Genomic DNA, 17,632 nt, shown 5'->3' with positions numbered 1-17,632 from the left:
ATCTCTGGTGTTTTAGTTGTTTTATCTGAGATATAGGACTGATTTATGCTCAAAGAGTTGACAGAGTCATAGTAATGACATATCTTTTATTAAAACAGTTGATATTTGTTCTAATTTGGACTGAACTGTGGCTCAAAAACGGTTCTGGAGAAACCATTTCCAGGCTTACACTTTCCTCTGCTATCACCATTCTCAGCTGTTATTTAGGTAACTGAGTATTCATGTAGCCAAAGAGAGTTCAAAAAAACCCATTAAATCAAGAAGGAGGGGTGGCAAAGGCTGAACTTAAGAAGAGGGATGAAGAAATGACCATGGTGAAAAGAAAACCAGATGAAAGAAAAGCAGTCAAAGGGAAGAGGAGAAGAATCAGTTGCAAAAATAGCCTCTTTATTTATTTATTTATTTGTTTTTTTACCTCTATGAAAGTGTGTGAAAGGTCAGTTTCCCCTTCCTCTTTCTGGCTGGGCTAGCCCTGGCTCTGAGACAGACTCTTGATAAGATCCAATCGGGGGTTCTTGTTAATGGGCAGAAGCGAGTAAGTATGGGGTGCATTAGTATATGTGAAAAGTAAGCCCAGTAATGTGGAATCCCACCAATAGAAAAAGAACAGCAACTTAGGTGGCTGCATGGAACCTGATGTTTTAAGAATGCCATCATAATGAAGAACCTTATGTTGAGGGCAGAACAGAAAGTGAAAAAAAAAAAAAGGAAGGCCTCATAAGGGCAAGGGAGATTTTAGCATTTCACTTCCCTTACTGAGAACAGAGTTTACCAGTGAAAATTCAGATCTGAAAGCTATAAAAACTAAACAGAAACAAAACAAAAACCTTTGTGCTATTTTCCCCCTGAGTTTGGAAACCAGAAAATGCAAAAATCATTTCAGAGGGGCATCCTGGAGAGCTCAGCTAGCACAAACTGGTTGGGAATTAAAACTCATGTGTTTTGAGCATCTCTCTCCAAACACATCTAGGAACTCATACAAGCCGCATTTTACTATTCCGTGGTAAGAGGGAATTTTGTGACCTTTTGAGAAACTTGTTTTGTCTTTCCTAAGAAGACCACAATAAGGAAGTCAGCCACATTTCTTGGCAATGGGACACTATTTCAGTCCCCAGGCTTGCATTCCTGGGAGTGGAGAGGGCTCTGAACAAGCGACTTGTCATCAGCTTGTCCCACACGTAGGCTCCCAAAATGTACACTTACAAACATGTCTAGATTTCCACCCACTGCTGGGGGTTTGTAGAACAGAAGGCCATGGTAACCATGGAAGCATCTTTATGTTAACCTTCTCCCAGACCCAGGGGCTCCAAGGTCCAAGTCTAACAATACTATGAAGAGGAGGTTGAAACCCAAAGATGCAGGAACCTGGACCAGAAACATGGCAGTCGGCCTAGGAGGAAGAAGGAGCAACCGGGACGTGGTGGCAAGCTCCTTTCTGCCCACCACATGTTCTCAGCCCTAAAACCAGGGGCACTACACCTTTCCTTGGCATTGGAGCACATCTTTTCCTCAAAATACTCTCTGCCTTTACCTTACCGTAGACTGTCTGACACTCCTTTTCAACTACTTCTGCAAGATGGACTTCTTTTGTCCATCACTTAAATCAGGGATTTTCAACTGGGATTGCTTTTGCTCTCCAGGGAACACATGGCAATATGTGGAGACAGTTGTGATTGTCACAACCAGGGCTGGGGGGTGGCGGGGGGCGCTCCTGGCTTCTAGTGAGTTGAAGCAAGGGCCGTGTCACGCCTCCTACAAGGCAGAGTCAGCCCTCAATGACCAGGTATTATCTCTTCAACATCAGTGGTTCAGAGACTGAGAAACCCTGGCTTTCACAGTGTTTATTTCTAGATTCCTTACCATTATTCTCACTCTCATGCATTCTTTGGGTTATCTCATCAACTACCACTAAAAAATCATCCTCGCTCTGATGGCTCACACAGCTCTATCTCCAGCTAGCTTTCTCTTTTGAGCACCAAACTTGCGTATCTACTATCCTATCCAGGCTTCTTCCGTTTACTGTCCTATAAAGGTTCCTTTTGTTTTCACTGTTGGGCTTTTTGATGCTCAGCAAGAAAAATAATTGTTCATAACAGAAAAAGTAGTCTGTGATTATAGCTATCTGCTTTTAATAAAAGAGAATGAAGATTGACTGTTATTTTGAGAGAACAAAACGCAGCTTAGTGACTGTCTATGAGACGTTAAGATACAGACTGTCTTGACACTCCTTTTCTGGGATGCCTCGAAAGCTGTTTGGGAGAAACCCTTGAGTCTCTTAGGTGTGAAGAATTCTTACCTAATGTGTCTTTGCGGTGAACGACAACTTGTTCTCTTTGGTTGTGGACTACAAGGGCTCAACCCAGTGCCGCCTGCTGCTACTTAATGCTGTCAAAGCCTCCACGACAGAGAACCTGCCCAGGTCTGTGTGCAACCTGTAGTGTTAGAGTCAGTGTAAGTTGAAATTCATCAGTATCTTTGTGAGTTCCAAGACCATATCTTCTGGACCTTTTAATGGCCTGGAATGCTGAAACATCTCTGCTGCTCACGAGGTGGTTGATGGATATCAGATGAGGGCACTTCCCAAGCAAACTTTTCTTTTGCTTCCAGACCCCATTCCGATCCATCTCTTCCTTTACGGGGGAGACACAGTGAACTCATGTACCCCCCTCATACAGACTAACTTACAGGCTAACCCTCAATCAACCACTTACATACATCTGGGAAAATCCTCAGTGAGCAACCGCCATTCTTGCCAAACAGCGGGTGAGTCCCTTTAGAGACAGTGTGGAAATGATCCACCGCAGGATCCATCACCTGGAAAGTTTGGAACTTTGCCCCCAGTGCCCGTGCTGACCCGGGGAGGAGAGAGTCGTCGAGAGAAAGGACAGCGTCCTGAGAGACGGGGGCTCTAAAGCAAGGGCGGATTCTTGCGCTTCCCAAACTCTCTCTTTCTTGAAAAGAACAGTCTCCTTCCTCCAACTTGGAGCAGCTTTCTAGAGAGCTGCCCATCTGTCTATGTCTTAAAAACAAGTCTCCATGTGTGCTCTGTGGAGCCAGGCACAGCGGCATGGAGGAAGCATGGATTACAGATGGACAGAGAGGAGGGGTTACAAGGAGGACAGCGGACAAAGCCTGGAGAGTTTCCATCTGGCCCAGTCTCAGAATGGAGGGCCCCAGCCAGTGGGCCCCAGAAAAAAAGAGTCTGCTGGCTCAGCACCTCCTGATTTCCTGCAGGGCTGCAGGGAGGGTGACCCATCTTTACTGAGTCTGTAGTTTAGTTGCCATCATGTGGGCACCCAGAGGTTGTTCGCAGGAGTCACATTTTCTTACAGGTGCTCCTGTGACCCGCAACATACCGGTTTTCAGGATTTGGAGTGCCATCTATAGCTTCCTGGTGGCTCAGTGGTAAAGAATCTGCCTGGAATGCAGTGAGTACAGGAGACGCATGTTCAATCCCTGGGTGGGGCAGATCCCTTGGATGAAGGCATGGCAACCCACTCCAGTGTTCTTTCTTGCCTGGAGAATCCCATGGACAGAGGAGCCTGGCGGAATACAGTCCATAGGGTCGCAAAAAATCGGATGTGACTACAGCAACTTAGCACACGTGCACGCACTATAGCCATGACAAAGGGTAAAGGTGGCCAGCCTGAAGTGGGGTTGACTCTGTGGCCCTGCTAACCATGGGCATAGCCTAATCTGCTGCTGCCAAGGCCAGCTGAGTCTAGCCTGTGGCTGTTGTCCTCTTGCTCTGCAACACTGACTGTCTTCCCAGGCTATGCAGAAGAACCCTTCTTTCTCTTCTGTCCCACTCTGCTGTTTCACTGATTCAAGCATTAATGCCATAGGTATTCAGTGGCCAGAGAGGTTAAGCCCCATGTTAGACACTGGAGGTCACCTGGAGACAGCCCTCCGCCTCAAGTTGTTTCCATCTCTGGAAGGTCTGGCTAGAATTGGGCGAATGAGATAGTGTGATGCTGTGATGCAGGTGAGCAGAGGGGTGATCCAGCCCTGCCAAGAAAGGCTGCCTGCTAGAGGTTCCGTTCTGCCCTGGAGGCTGTGATACCTACCCTGAGCCCTACAAGGAGAGAAGGTGGAGGGGGCTGAGGAAGGAGAGACACAAGTGTGTGTAATGTACCAGGGGTGAGAACGGGGACCGTGGGTGGAGGGCAGTGTAGTCGGGGGGTAAGGGCCGGGTGAAGGTCATAGGAGAGGGGCTTCGCAGAGCAAGGAAGTCAGATGGGGCAGGCAACTGGATCACGGCGAGCTTTGCAGGCCATGCTGCTGCTAAGTCATGTCAGTCGTGTCTGACTCTGTGCGACCCCATAAACGGCAGCCTACCAGGGTCCGCCGTCCCTGGGATTCTCCAGGCAAGAACACTTGAGTGGGTTGCCATTTCCTTCTCCAATGCATGAAAGTGAAAAGTGAAAGTGAAGTCACTCAGTCATGTCCAACTCAGGGACCCCATGGACTGAAGCCTACTGGGCTCCTCCATCCATGGGATTTTCCAGGCAAGAGTAGTGGAGTGGGTTGCCATTGCCTTCTCCATTGCAGGCCATATTAGGGGTTTAATTCTTTGTGACACACAGGTTCCAATGAAGAAAATCAGTCAAAAAGTATGATTTGATCAGAGGGTGAAAGGGAGTCCTGAAAAAAAATAGGAGGTGAGAGCTTTGACCTTAAATTGTTTATAATCTAATTGAGAATAGAAGAAAAATACATGAAATCAACAGTGTAAAAATGCAAACTGAATATAATTAAGCACAGAAGAGCCTGATGTAAACCGAAAGAGCTGCAGGAGGGGCAGCGAGAGTCCGCATCTCAGGCAGAAGCAGGATGCGTCAGGGGTGGAACACGCCTGTGACTTGGGCCCCAGAGGTGGCAGAAAGGGCTGGCCGCTCAGCTCTGAGAGGCAGGATGGTTTCTGTGGTGAGGCTGCTTACTTGCAATAAAAGAATGTCAGCACCACCACTGACTCTGAATTCCTGCAAGCCTTTAGATCTCTGCGTCATCAACAGTGTATAAAACCTACACTCTAGGGTCTAAGCAGAGAAGGAAACACTGGCTGTTGTCTGACTCACAGGGTGAAAGCCCACAAAAGCACTCGTGGCAGAGATGTTTTTTCTGGAGTCCCTCTATCGCTCAGAAGCCTAGGTAATCGTACAGTGTTATCCCCTTACTGGCAGAATCCCCTTCAAAGTATGTTTTATTATTTTGCCTCCAGATTGTATCAGATTGTATCATTTTAGGGTGTGAGGTCTCTGAAATGTTTTGCTATGGGGACACTGGGGAGACCGGTGCACTATTACTTCAGTCAGTCATTTCAGTCACTCAGTCATGTCCAACTCTTTGCGACCCCATGGACTGCAGCACACCAGGCTTCCCTGTCCATCACCAACTCCCAGAGCTTGCCCAAATTCATGTCCTTTAAGTCATTGATGCCATCCAACCATCTCATGCTTGGTTGTCCCCTTCTCCTCCTGCCTTCAATCTTTCCCAGCATCAGGGTCTTTTCAAATGAGTCAGTTCTTCGCATCAGCTTCAACATCAGTCCTTCTAATCTATATTCAGGACTGATTTCCTTTAGGATTGACTGATCTGATTTCCTTGCTGTCCAAGGGACTCTCAAGAATCTTTAACACCACAGTTCAAAGACATCAATTCTTCGGCGCTCAGCTTTCTTTATGGTCCAATTCTCACATCCATACATGACTCCTGGAAAACCATAGCTTTGACTAAGACAGACCTTTATTGGCAAAGTAATGTCTCTGCTTTTCAATATGTTGTCTAGGTTTCTCAGAGTTTTTCTTCCAAGGAGTAAGCATCTTATAATTGCATGTCTGCAGTCACCATCTGCAGTGATTTTGGAGCCCAAAAAAATTAACTTCTGTCACTGTTTCCATTGTTTCCCCACCTATTTGCCATGAAGTGATGACATGAAGATGCCATGATCTTAGTTTTCTGAATGTTGAGCTTTAAGCCAGCTTTTTCACTCTCCTCTTTCACCTTCATCAGGAGGCTCTTTAGTTCCTCTTCACAATAAAATGCAACAGAAAAAAGTTCTTTGAGGCCTAATTACTAGTGAAAAAGCTTAATTTCCCCTAGAAAAGGAACTGTACATGTTCTCTTTCTTTTCATTCTGGCTCTTGAATGGAACTGCTAAGTTTGAATCTCGACCACAGCAGTCCAGCAAACCTCTGGCAGGTGCGTTCCTGTTTCAGTCTTCTGGGTCCTCATGACCTTTCACATCTTCTCATGTTAATGTGTGTGCTTTTGGTTAGGAGGCATCTCAAAGGTGTGTGGGTCTGACTGAGAGGGAAGAATTGAGAAAAGAGTTAGGTAGATGAGAAGAGGGAGGAGTTCTAGAGAAGGAAACAGAATGGAACACAATAATGAGGAGCTGGGGTTGAGTGGAAGCCTGTGGAGATACTGTGGGAAATTCAAGAGACAGATGAGGTCAGAGGAGTGGACAGTGGGCTGAGGCAACAGGGAGCCACAGAAGTAACACGAAACTTGCCTTAAGAGGTTTGGTCTAATTGCAATGTTGAGTATGTACCAAAATAGGAGAAAGTGAGCGAGGTGAAACTGGGGAAGATAAAAGGAATAGGAGGCCATGGGAAACATCTGAGGGGGGAAGTGAATCGAGTTTGGATTGAGAAGGAAAAGAAATGAGTCACTGATTACAGCTGGTGTCTGGGGTGTTATTATTGCTGGAAAGAGTCAGCTTAGAAGAAGGGGTTTGGGTGCTTTGGAGAGGCAGGGACAGAGAGGAGGAGAACAGGAAGAGGCAGGTATATTCCTGACTGCAGCGTCCTAAGAGCCCAGATCTTTCTTTTGTCTCATCCTTAACTGGATAGAATCTAAATGGGCACTCCTTCACCAGGCTGGACACCATCAGAGCCAACTAGCTTCCTATTTATAGAAGAACTCTGCTTTGAAATGTTGGCTAAACTACTTATTAACCCGAAGGACAATAGCATAGTAAGTAAAAAATCACTTAGAAAGTTCAGAAGATTCAGAAAGTTATCTTTTAACCACCTGCTCAAGTCACATACAAGTTCATAAATAATGGCATGCTTTTCTTCCTCAGCCCAATGGAGCATTCATTTCACTTTCCAGGTCCGTAAGACTATTCACATTGCTCCCAACATTTTATTAGGAATATTTTTAAACATAAAGCACAGCTGAAAGAATTTTATAGAGAACACCTGTAACCTGCCTGATAGGTCCTACTATTAATAGTTTACTGTATTTGCTTTGTCATAAACCTATGTATCTATCTATCCACCAACTCATCTTATTTTTGGTGCAGTTCAGTTCAGTTCAGTCAGTCAGTCATGTCCAGCTCTTTGCAACCCCATGAACAGCAACACACCAGGCCTCCCTGTCCATCAGCAACTCCCAGAGTCCACCCAAACCCATGTCCATTGTGTCAGTGATGCCATCCAACCATCTCATTCTCCGTTGTCCCCAGAGTAAACTGCAAACATTACTACTCTTCTGCAATAAATAAAACTATTGTTTTTTAACTTCTGTTCTCTGAATTTTTACCCAACTGGGCTGTGTCAGCCCACCTAGGTAGACTCTGAAGATCAAAGAGAAGCATTTAGCTCTTTCCATGGGTGGCTTATCTTCCCAGTCCCTCATATCCAAGCACTGACTCTTTGATTACAGTTCAGTCGCTCAGTCCTGTCCGACTCTTTGTGACCCCATGAATCGCAGCACACCAGGCCTCCCTGTCCATCACCAACTCCCGGAGTTCACTCAGACTCACGTCCATCGAGTCAGTGATGCCATCCAGCCATCTCATCCTCTGTCATCCCCTTCTCCTCCTGCCCTCAGTCTTTCTCAGCATTGGGGTCTTTTCCAATGAGTCAACTCTTCGTATGAGGTGGCCAAAGTACTGGAGTTTCAGCTTTAGCATCATTCCTTCCAAAGAAACCCCAGGGCTGATCTCCTTTAGAATGGACTGGTTGGATCTCCTTGCAGTCCAAAGGACTCTCAAGAGTCTTCTCCAACACTACAAAAGCACCAATTCTTCGGTGCTCAGCTTTCTTCACAGTCCAACTCTCACATCCATACATGACCACAGGAAAAACCATAGCCTTGACTAGACTGACCTTTGTTGGCAAAGTAATGTCTCTGCTTTTGAATATGCTATCTAGGTTGGTCATAACTTTCCTTCCAAGGAGTAAGCGTCTTTTAATTTCATGGCTGCAGTCACCATCTGCAGTGATTTTGGAGCCCCCAAAAATAAAGTCTGACACTGTTTCCACTGTTCCCCCATCTATTTCCCATGAAGTGATGGGACCAGATGCCATAATCTTCATTTTCTGAATGTTGAGCTTTAAGCCAACTTTTTCACCCTCCACTTTCACTTTCATCAAGAGGCTTTTTAGTTCCTCTTCACTTTCTGCCATAAGGGTGGTGTCATCTGCATATCTGAGGTTATTGATATTTCTCCCGGCAATCTTGATTCCAGCTTGTGTTTCTTCCAGCCCAGTGTTTCTCATGATGTACTCTGCATATAAGTTAAATAAGCAGGGTGACAATATACAGCCTTGACGTACTCCTTTTCCTATTTGGAACCAGTCTGTTGTTCCATGTCCAGTTCTAACTGTTGCTTCCTGACCTGCATACAGATTTCTCAAGAGGCAGGTCAGGTGGTCTGGTATCCCCATCTCTTTAGAATTTTCAAGTTTGTGCTGATTCACACAGTCAAAGGCTTTGGCATAGTCAATAAAGCAGAAGTAGATGTTTTTCTGGAACTGTCTTGCTTTTTCCATGATCCTGTGGATGTTGGCAATTTGATCTCTGCTTCCTCTGCCTTTTCTAAAACCAGCTTGAACATCTGGAAGTTCACGGTTCACATATTGCTGAAGCCTGGCTTGGAGAATTTTGAGCATTACTTTACTAGCATGTGAGATGAGTGCAATTGTGTGGTAGTTTGAGCTTTCTTTGGCATTGCCTTTCTTTGGGATTGGAATGAAAACTGACCTCTTCCAGTCCTGTGGCCACTGCAGAGTTTTCCAAATTTGCTGGCATATTGAGTGCAGCACTTTCACAGCATCACCTTTCAGGGTTTGAAATAGCTCAACTGGAATTCCATCACCTCCACTAGCTTTGTTCGTAGTGATGCTTTCTAAGGCCCACTTGACTTCACATTCTGGGATGTCTGGCTCTAGGTGAGTGATCACACCATCATGATTATCTGGGTCGTGAAGCTCTTTTTTGTACAGTTCTTCTGTGTATTCTTGCCTCCTCTTCTTAATATCTTCTGCTTCTGTTAGGTCCATACCTTTTAGTAGTGCCTAATCTGTGCCCTTGGAGAAGGCAATGGCAACCCACTCCAGTACTCTTGCCTGGAAAATCCCATGGATGGAGGAGCCTGGTAGGCTTCAGTCCATGGGGTCGCGAAGAGTCAGACATGACTGAGCGACTTCACTTTTACTTTTCACTTTCATGTACTGGAGAAGGAAATGGCAACCCACTCCAGTGTTCTTGCCTGGAGAATCCCAGGGACGGCAGAGCCTGGTGGGCTGCCATCTACGGGTCCCGCACAATCGGACACGACTGAAGTGACTTAGCAGTAGCAGTAGCAGTAATCTGTGCCCTTGAGTTCCTAGTAAGTAGAAAAGGGAATTTTTACAAACCCAGTTATCTTCCATAAACTCTCGTATTTGATATGGAAAAGACTCCTGGTGGAAGAGTGAAAAAAAGTCCCTAAGATAAATAAGTAATATAACCTATGTCTACATACCTAGATTGCCATCTATGCAGCAAAACTGCACCTTTAGTAACGCAAGGGCCACAGAGAATACAGATGGTTTCTGCTTTTGGATACAAAATATTCCCAGAAAGACCATCACCCCTGTCCCAAACTGTGGGATTTAGAGGCAGAAACTACAGTGAGAGAAGCTGGTGAGGAGTGAGGTCAAGTTTTTTAGCTGGCAAATGGATATTATCAAAACCAGAGATTGCCTTACTAAGATTTACAAAACAACCATTTACTGTGTGTGTTTCACCGTGCGTAGTTTTCAAGCTTAAGGAACATGATCTGCCACTGTAATAACAAGCCCGGGTACAATGGTGTTCTATTAAGATTTGTTTTGCCTCCATCTTCATGTCTATTGTTTTATTTATGTTTACGTTTTAATTGATGTTTTGACCATGTGGTTGCCTTGAGGAGATTTTGTGAAGGCTTCCATTTTGAAACACATTTTAAAAATAATATATTTAATGTACAGTAAGCAAAAATATTCTTGTGTATGTACCCAGAAGTAAAATCTTACTGGTGCACTAAAACTTCATTTTAAATGTCTATCCATTAGTATGATAAACAAACCAAAGACGTGATCTTAGAGTCTCGAGAGAAAGAACCTCAGTTTGGGGAGAGCCAATAGAAGGAACTAATTCTCAGATCCAAGTGCTGCCGAACAGAGAGGAAGGAGGGAGAAGACTGAAGCAAATGTGAACTGGGCAATGTTACATCAGCTCAGGACAAGGAACAGCACATGGAGGAAAAAGCCTCTCGATGACCAGTCTGAGAAGGTGGAGGCTTCTCAGACTGGTCAGCTCAGTCTGGTTGACTGAGTCGGTCAACTCAACCTAAGTTGGTCAACTCAACCTAAGGGCTGGTGTCGTAAGGAAATGAAATAGAGGAAAGAGGCAGAGAACTGACTTTAAAATGTTATTGTCTGATTTTTAAAATGTCTCGGCTCTCTGAGTTTCTTTCGCTGAAAACAATCAAGTGCTCTTGGATCCCCAAAAATCTTGGAGATAAGCGTGTGGCTATCCTAGCCTTCCAAAGGAGGGAGATTTGTCGCCTCTGTGGGTAATCTGAGTGATCAAGACTTGGGTCTTTCTCAATAGTCAGGCAAATGCATCCTGTTTTAATTTGAACCTCAGACGCAGGGAAGCTATTTAGAGCAGCTACTTGTCTACTATGAAGTTAGTAAAACTAAGTGCTCGTTACTTTCTGTGTTGCCATTCGTATAACCTTACAGGAATTCTCCATAGGCTGGTAAATTTTAGTACTTATCTGCAAGGCTACTTTGCAACCACAGACTCTGAAGTGCAATTACTATATGATACTTAAATCAGTCTTTCATGCTTATGTTTCTGTCTCCAAGATGTTCAGATGGAAGTAGGTATCACACAAAGGACAGAAGGAAAGGTGTAACTTAGTAGGAAAAGATGAAAAGAAAGAACAACACTTGCCTTTTAACCAATGCTCTTGGAATGAGGTATTTAAATAAAAATCGACCGAAATGATGGCTCAGTTGACGAGGAAAGATAGCTTCCTCCCATCCCCTCTGTTTACGCATACTATTGTTGCAGCCCATGATGTTTTGTTTACTTTGGAAGGAAATATTTTACCCCCTCAGAGATAATTAATTTTTGTCAGCTTCACTGTTTATAAGGGAAACTGAGAAACTGTTAATTGAAATACAGAATGAGTCACTGTTTTCAGTAATTTTTGGCAGCATTCTAATTTGTGTCAATCCCAGCCCAATTATTAGATTTTTTGGAAGCAGAAAGCATATTTGATTTTTCTCTTACTAAATTTTTCTCCTGTTTTTTTCAAAAATATGTGCTGCCTGACAAAGGTTATGTAATTTATGTCAACGTGAGGTGAAATGCCAGTACCTGTGGAACACCAGGAGGTTTATGGCGTCACACCTGGCTCTTCGCACTGGCTCAATATTTAGAAAGCTCACAGAATACAATCTTCCTCTTTTCCACACTCCTACCCCTCAGCCCTGATCAAACAATGTGATTCTTTTAAAGACCTTTTAGCTGGTATTAAGCCACAGTATATGGCCCATCACTCATGACATCCCTGAAGTAAACTTCCCAGAAGCCATCAGGGAGAACTCATTTGGAAATCCAATTGAATGTCGCTTGCAAAGGGCAGGCTCCTAGAAGAGGCGACCAGTCATGCATTCCTGAGTTATTTGTCCTAAAAGCATTAATCACTGTGAACTCATTTGCTCCCGATGCAAACTCGCCACACTGTAGCACAGGAATTCTGTTCCAAGCGATCATTAACGTAGAGAACAGAAGCTGCTGACTGTGGGCAGGGATAATAAACTCTGTCAGATCAGTGGCCAGTATAATGGGACTGTTAATGGTTCCTAATAGAAGTCGGACCTTCCTGCCGGAGTGAAGGTGGAGCAGAGAGGCAGGCAGCTCCCCTGGGCAGACAGCCCCATCTCTGGCCTGCTGGAGGATGAAAGGAGCATCAGTGGCGGTCACAGAGCATTGCTAGGGCTCTGAGGTGGCCATCACTGGGAGCATGGGCAGCAGCTATGGGTTGGGGAGGGACCCGTGGAGACGCAACCACACTCCAGCTGGTCGCCGGCCGCAGGCAAGGTTGCCGTCGGACATCTGGCGCTGTGGACATCCCAGAACCTTGAACTCACCCCACTCCACGCTGGGTCACCACTGACAGGGAGGATGGCAATCACAGGGACGATAGCACAGCCGGGCACGGGAGCATGTGACGCGGCTCTGTGACATTCCTAAGCCCCGGCCACTGCTGTGATTGAGGTGCTGACACGGCTGTCCCGGGGCTCAGCAGTGGGGCTCAGTGGCTTCCAAGAGCTGAGGGAACTGGGGAGAAGGGATGGAAGAGGGATGCTCGCTTTAAACATAAAAAGTGTAAAGTACTAACACTGCGAGATATTTGCCAATAAGCACAGAGTATCACAGTGGAACTGAATCAACGCGTTTAATAGATGAAAGGACATTGCCAATAGACTCCAGTCACCTCTCCCAGATGAGTTCCCAGAAACCAGAGCGGAGTGGGACACGCCAGTCTGTGCCAGAAAACACCACTCATCCTCGATTACGTTGTTTACTAAAACCTAGTGTTCAAGAGTTTGAAAGATGTGAGAAAACAGATGGTTATAAAGGAGGAGGTGAAGCAGGGAAAGCGCTGGGAGAGTTTTCAGAGGAGCCTCTCCCCACCCCCTGCCCAGCACCCATCACCGTCAGCAGGACCGTCCCACGGAACTAGGCACCCCACAGCGGGCAGAGATGGGCTGATGGCTTCTCGGCCTCTCCCCCACAGAGCCGACGAACCTGCGCCGAGAGTGCTAGACTCCACGGCACGGGGTATAAATGCAGCGGCACTGGGGGAGCGAAACCAGCAAGAGGGAAATTCAGAGACAGCGGCGTGGAAGACTGCGCTGGCTGTGAACAGCGTGGACGAGATGAACCCGGGGGTGGGGGTGGGGCTCACACAGACTGTCGAGGCATGAACAGGAGTGTGAAGGGGGAACAGCATGCTGAGTGCAAAGAGGGAAGGAAGCAGCCTGGTTCGGTGACGGAGTGTTGCATATGCGTGTGTGTGTGTGTGTGTGTGTGTTAAGATAGTGGAGCAGCAGGCAATACGCAAGACCAGAAGGGTGGTCGCGTGTTACAAAGAGCCTTGGTAGCCAGACAGAGGAGTCCGGATCAATGTGGTGGGCAGTAGAGACCCGCTGTAAGCCCTTGGCCTCTGAGGAGCAGAGCCAAGCCAAGTTCTGGAAAGTTTCATCTGGTGTCTGTGTAGGAGGGGAGACTGGAGGGGAAGAGAGAATTGGGGGCGCTGGGGGCAGCTGGGGCGCCCTGACTTGACTAGCTCTCACCGTTCCTCCTGCAGCACACGTTCATCCTGCCCTTCTCACTAGTTGAGGTCATCCTCAGACCACACTGCTACCCACTGAGGAAGAAAGGACTCACTCTGTTGGCCGCTGCTTGCCTCGCCTATGTCAGCAGGTAAGACTGGCAGAGAGAAAAATCAACTTGGACTGGTCATTCCAGACTCTGAGGAATATTCCAGAAGCAGCACACTGTTCTATAAGCGTGCCTTCATCTTGGGACAGCAGGGATTTCACCATCTTCTAATTTGCAAGAAAAAATGAATCGTATTGCTTGCTTTTGCTGCTCGTGGAAACATCACTTGCCCAAGAATACGTAGGTATGCGTGCGTGCACACACAGCAGGTCACGAGCTCTCCCAACCCCTCGTGAAGAATTCATCTTTGTAAAGCTATGCATGTTACTTTCCCTAGGAAAACATTGATCTTTGGTTCCATCTGTAATTAAAATGTTTGAATGCTTGAATGACCTAGGGCACCTAAACATATTCCATCTGAAAAGTCATTTGACAGATTGAGGGGCCGAGGTTTGTTCCATCCGTCTTGCCTGGATCACCATGGGCTTATTTGCATCAACATCTGGCACTTGAGCACCGAGAGGGCATTTGGGCAACTGCCCAGGGGCTTGCAGAACAGCCTAGCTGGAGGCCTGGGAGATAATACAAGGAGCTGGCCTAGCTTTCATCATTCAGCCACCTGGCGACACTAATTCTCAGAAATTTTGCCCAGTGTCTGTAATCAAGGGAAAGTGCTTGGCCACGCACTGGTAACTGGAAACCCCCCTTTCCATTCCACAGCCTTCTCATCCACGGCCAAGCTCTGGCTCTACTGGGAGGGGCTTACCAAGGAAAATACCTGCAGATTGCATGTAAATCATGGTGTTCCTACGTTAGCCTCGACTCACCTGAGCTTTTCACATCTGCCAATTTGGCTAACTCCCCAACCCCCACTGGGGGAAAGTTTCACCCAGGGCAGTGTTCTGGTAGAGACAAAAGCCTGGGAGAGAACACAGTCCACAGGACTTGGTCTCCAGCAGCTCCTGCTTCCCCAGCCTTTGTCTTAGAGCCGTAACCTTTATGCCCAGAACTCAGGTGCCGATAGCCTTCCCTTCCCTTTTGCAAGATGTGCTCCTCCTGGACTTCTGCAGCCTTCTTTCCCTGAGGGCAAAGTCCCTTCAGGTTTCTCCTTTCCCTAAGAAATCACTTGCTCAGTAAATCCACCCCAGCTCTCCATTGACCTACACTGTTCACTAGCCTGGGCCTCTGCCTTTTAACAAAGGACAGTTTGAGAGAATAAAGCATAAACTGGGGACCTGCTGGTAGCTGAGGTCTGGAGCTCCTTTCCTAAGAAATCATCTTGCCAAACAGCATGTGATTGGAGAGTGGTGTTGGAGAAGACTCTTGAGAGTCCCTTGGACTGCAAGGAGATCCAATCAGTCCATTCTACCTAGATCACCTGTGTTCACTGGCCTGATGCTAAAGCTGAAATGCCTCTGCCACATCATTTGACTCATTGGAAAAGACTTTGGGGGCAGGAGGAGAAGAGGAATAGAGGATGAGATGGCTGGATGAAGCGCCACCGAGTTGATGGAAAGTGGGTGAACTCCGGGACTTGGTGATGGACAGGGAGGCCTGGTGTGCTGCGATTCATGGGGTAAAGAGTCAGAGGTCTGAACTGAACTGGAGAGTGGTGGGACATGTGAGGATTAACTACAGAATATCTAGGACCTGGGGTGGGGTAAGCATATGCATAAAAGATACATTTTTTCCTCTTGTGTGTGTTGAGAAGAAGCAGGATGGTAGCTGGTTGATTACGCACATGCATTTCCATACTGGCTTTTTTTTTTTTTTTTGGTGGACTTTCAGCTGATTTTATTCTTTCTTGCCAAGGGTAACTTTTAGACTTTGTATATAAGATAGCATTTTTGGTTTATTAATTTTTTTCTGCCTAAGGACTTGGGGGTTGATAATCAATCCTCATATCTACCCTCACTCTTTCTCCTCAGAAACCAAGGAGGTCAAAGAGCACCTGAGGCCACTGGTATTTGGAGAAAACTGTGATGCCTGTAAAGATGAAATGCAATGGTCAAGAGGGTTTGGCTCATAGCTGCCCGGGCATGTACTCTGACATGCAGGGAACGTGGGTGTTGGAGAAAGGAGGTATAACAAGAAGGCACTTATTCCTCAATGCCAGGCATTGAGCAAAAGGTATGAGGACACGGAGATGTACAAGATACCAGGTTGCCTTCAAGAACTGCCCGAGACAGAGAAAGGAAAAGAGACGATGGTCAAACAGGGTGATGAGACTCTCAAAGGGATAAGCACAGGGTGCTGGAGAATGTCGAGGACTGGCTTCTCAAGGGAGGCGGTGTCTGACGTTAAGTCAACAGCGATGTGGAAAAGAGAGTCAGGCAGAGGGAAGGGCATACCCGAAAGGCTAGAGGAGCTGAGGGCATGGCTAAACTGGAAGACAGGGAGGAATTAGATCAAGAATTCACATCAGTGGGTTCAGACTTCTGAACGGAGGGGGTTTTCTCTGTGAAAGTTTTCACAGACAGGTGAAATAACGTGGCTTGTGGAAGAAAGATGACTAGAAAGATGATTCTGGCTGAAAAGTGTGTAAATTAAAGAGGAACAAGACAGGGAAGCCAGTTTGTGGCATTTGCAGTAACTCTGGAGAGTTGATGTTGGCTTACAGATGATGATATCAATCAGTCTGCAAACAGAATCAGACAGGGTGGGTGATGGAAGGCTCAGCGGGTTAAATGACATGGCCAAGGTCACATGGCGAGGGAAAATCAAAGCTGAGACTTAAATCAAGGACTTTCAAATCCAGTTCTCTTTTCAGTGTATTCAGATGGCCAAGTATTTTGTTCACTCCCTGTTTGGGACTTCCCTGGCAGTTCAGATGGTAAAGAATTTGCCTGCAATGTGGGATACCCAGGTTCGACCCCTGAGTCTGGAAGATCCCCTGGAGAATGGCAACCCACTCCAGTATTCTTGCCTGGAGAATCCCACGGACAGAGAAGCCTGGACTAACACGGTGTAAAATATATGCTACTAAATGCTGGAGGGGTGAGAATGCAAACAATCTTACCATCATCTCTAGAGTCTAAAAGCTTGCATGAAGTCCTTCTCAGGTCTGTGCTCAAACTGTACGTTACAGCGAAATAATAGAGCAAATGAAGGGAAGGGACGGAGGCTTATCACCAGCAGGAATGTAGGCAAGTGGACCCTGACAGGGAGTTGAAGTGTTTTGGGATTTGGGTTTTCTTATTATTAATGAGGGGCTTCCCAGGTGGCTCACTGGTAAGCAAGCTGCCTGCCAATGCAAGAGATGGGAGTTCGACCCCTGGGTCGGGAAGATCCTCTGGAGAAGGAAATAGCAACCTGCTCCAGTATTCTTGCCGGGGAAATCCCACGGACAGAGGAGCCTGGTGGGTTACAGTCCATGAGGTCATGAAAGAGAGGACACAATTTAGTGATGAAACAACAACAACTCGTTAAGGAAGTACAAAATCAGCACTCTGGCCCGTAGGCCTCATTTTTGCTGGAGTGCACCAAAGGCACCTGTATACCGGCTTTATACGCTGCCCTCCTTCTTGACAGCTCCCCACTCTGGCTGTTCCCTCACCAGAGGAGCTCAGACTCATTGCTGCCAGCTGCCTCCACCCTTATGTAACACCCTGGGGGCTACATGGGCCTTCTCGGCCACAGATGACCATCAACAAGTCCCACAGACTGTGGATATCCATGGAGATATTTTAGGGTCATTTGTCAGGCGTGTCCATTTGGATGCTCAAATAGGGAAACCACATAGCAGGAATGAGGTAAAGAATATGGTCCCGAGCCAGAGAGAGCGTGGGAAACCAACATGAGTCAAAAAAATGGAAACAGCCCTGACCCGGGGAAGCATTTCTCTGCTGAAACCATGTTACAATGACTTAAAAATAGTCCCCAAGACCATGGGGACGGCCTCCTATGTGGCACT

At 46.5% G+C, this 17,632-nt stretch overlaps 2 protein-coding genes across 5 annotated transcripts in view; one reads left to right on the top strand and one right to left on the bottom strand.

Moving 5' to 3' along the window:
- The window catches only part of TMEM170B (transmembrane protein 170B), a 210,425-nt gene that overhangs the window by 13,576 nt on the left and 179,217 nt on the right, over positions 1 to 17,632 (bottom strand). The gene's annotated exons all lie outside the window — the stretch shown is intronic.
- The window catches only part of ADTRP (androgen dependent TFPI regulating protein), a 73,921-nt gene that overhangs the window by 28,886 nt on the left and 27,403 nt on the right, over positions 1 to 17,632 (top strand). For all 4 annotated transcript variants that reach the window (XR_011462300.1, XM_070361295.1, XM_005905492.3 and 1 more), the window contains exon 5: positions 13,646 to 13,761. Coding sequence is in view for 3 of the 4 variants with exons in the window: in XM_070361295.1 (XP_070217396.1) it covers positions 13,646 to 13,761 (116 nt within the window). In the remaining variant the exon portion in view is untranslated. The remainder of the gene's footprint in view (positions 1 to 13,645; positions 13,762 to 17,632) is intronic.

The sequence above is a fragment of the Bos mutus genome, chromosome 23, assembly GCF_027580195.1.
Source record: "Bos mutus isolate GX-2022 chromosome 23, NWIPB_WYAK_1.1, whole genome shotgun sequence".
NCBI classification, from domain to species: domain Eukaryota; kingdom Metazoa; phylum Chordata; class Mammalia; order Artiodactyla; family Bovidae; genus Bos; species Bos mutus.
The sequence above is the reverse complement of the archived record's forward strand: the minus strand, read 5'-3'. Positions and strand labels throughout refer to the sequence as shown.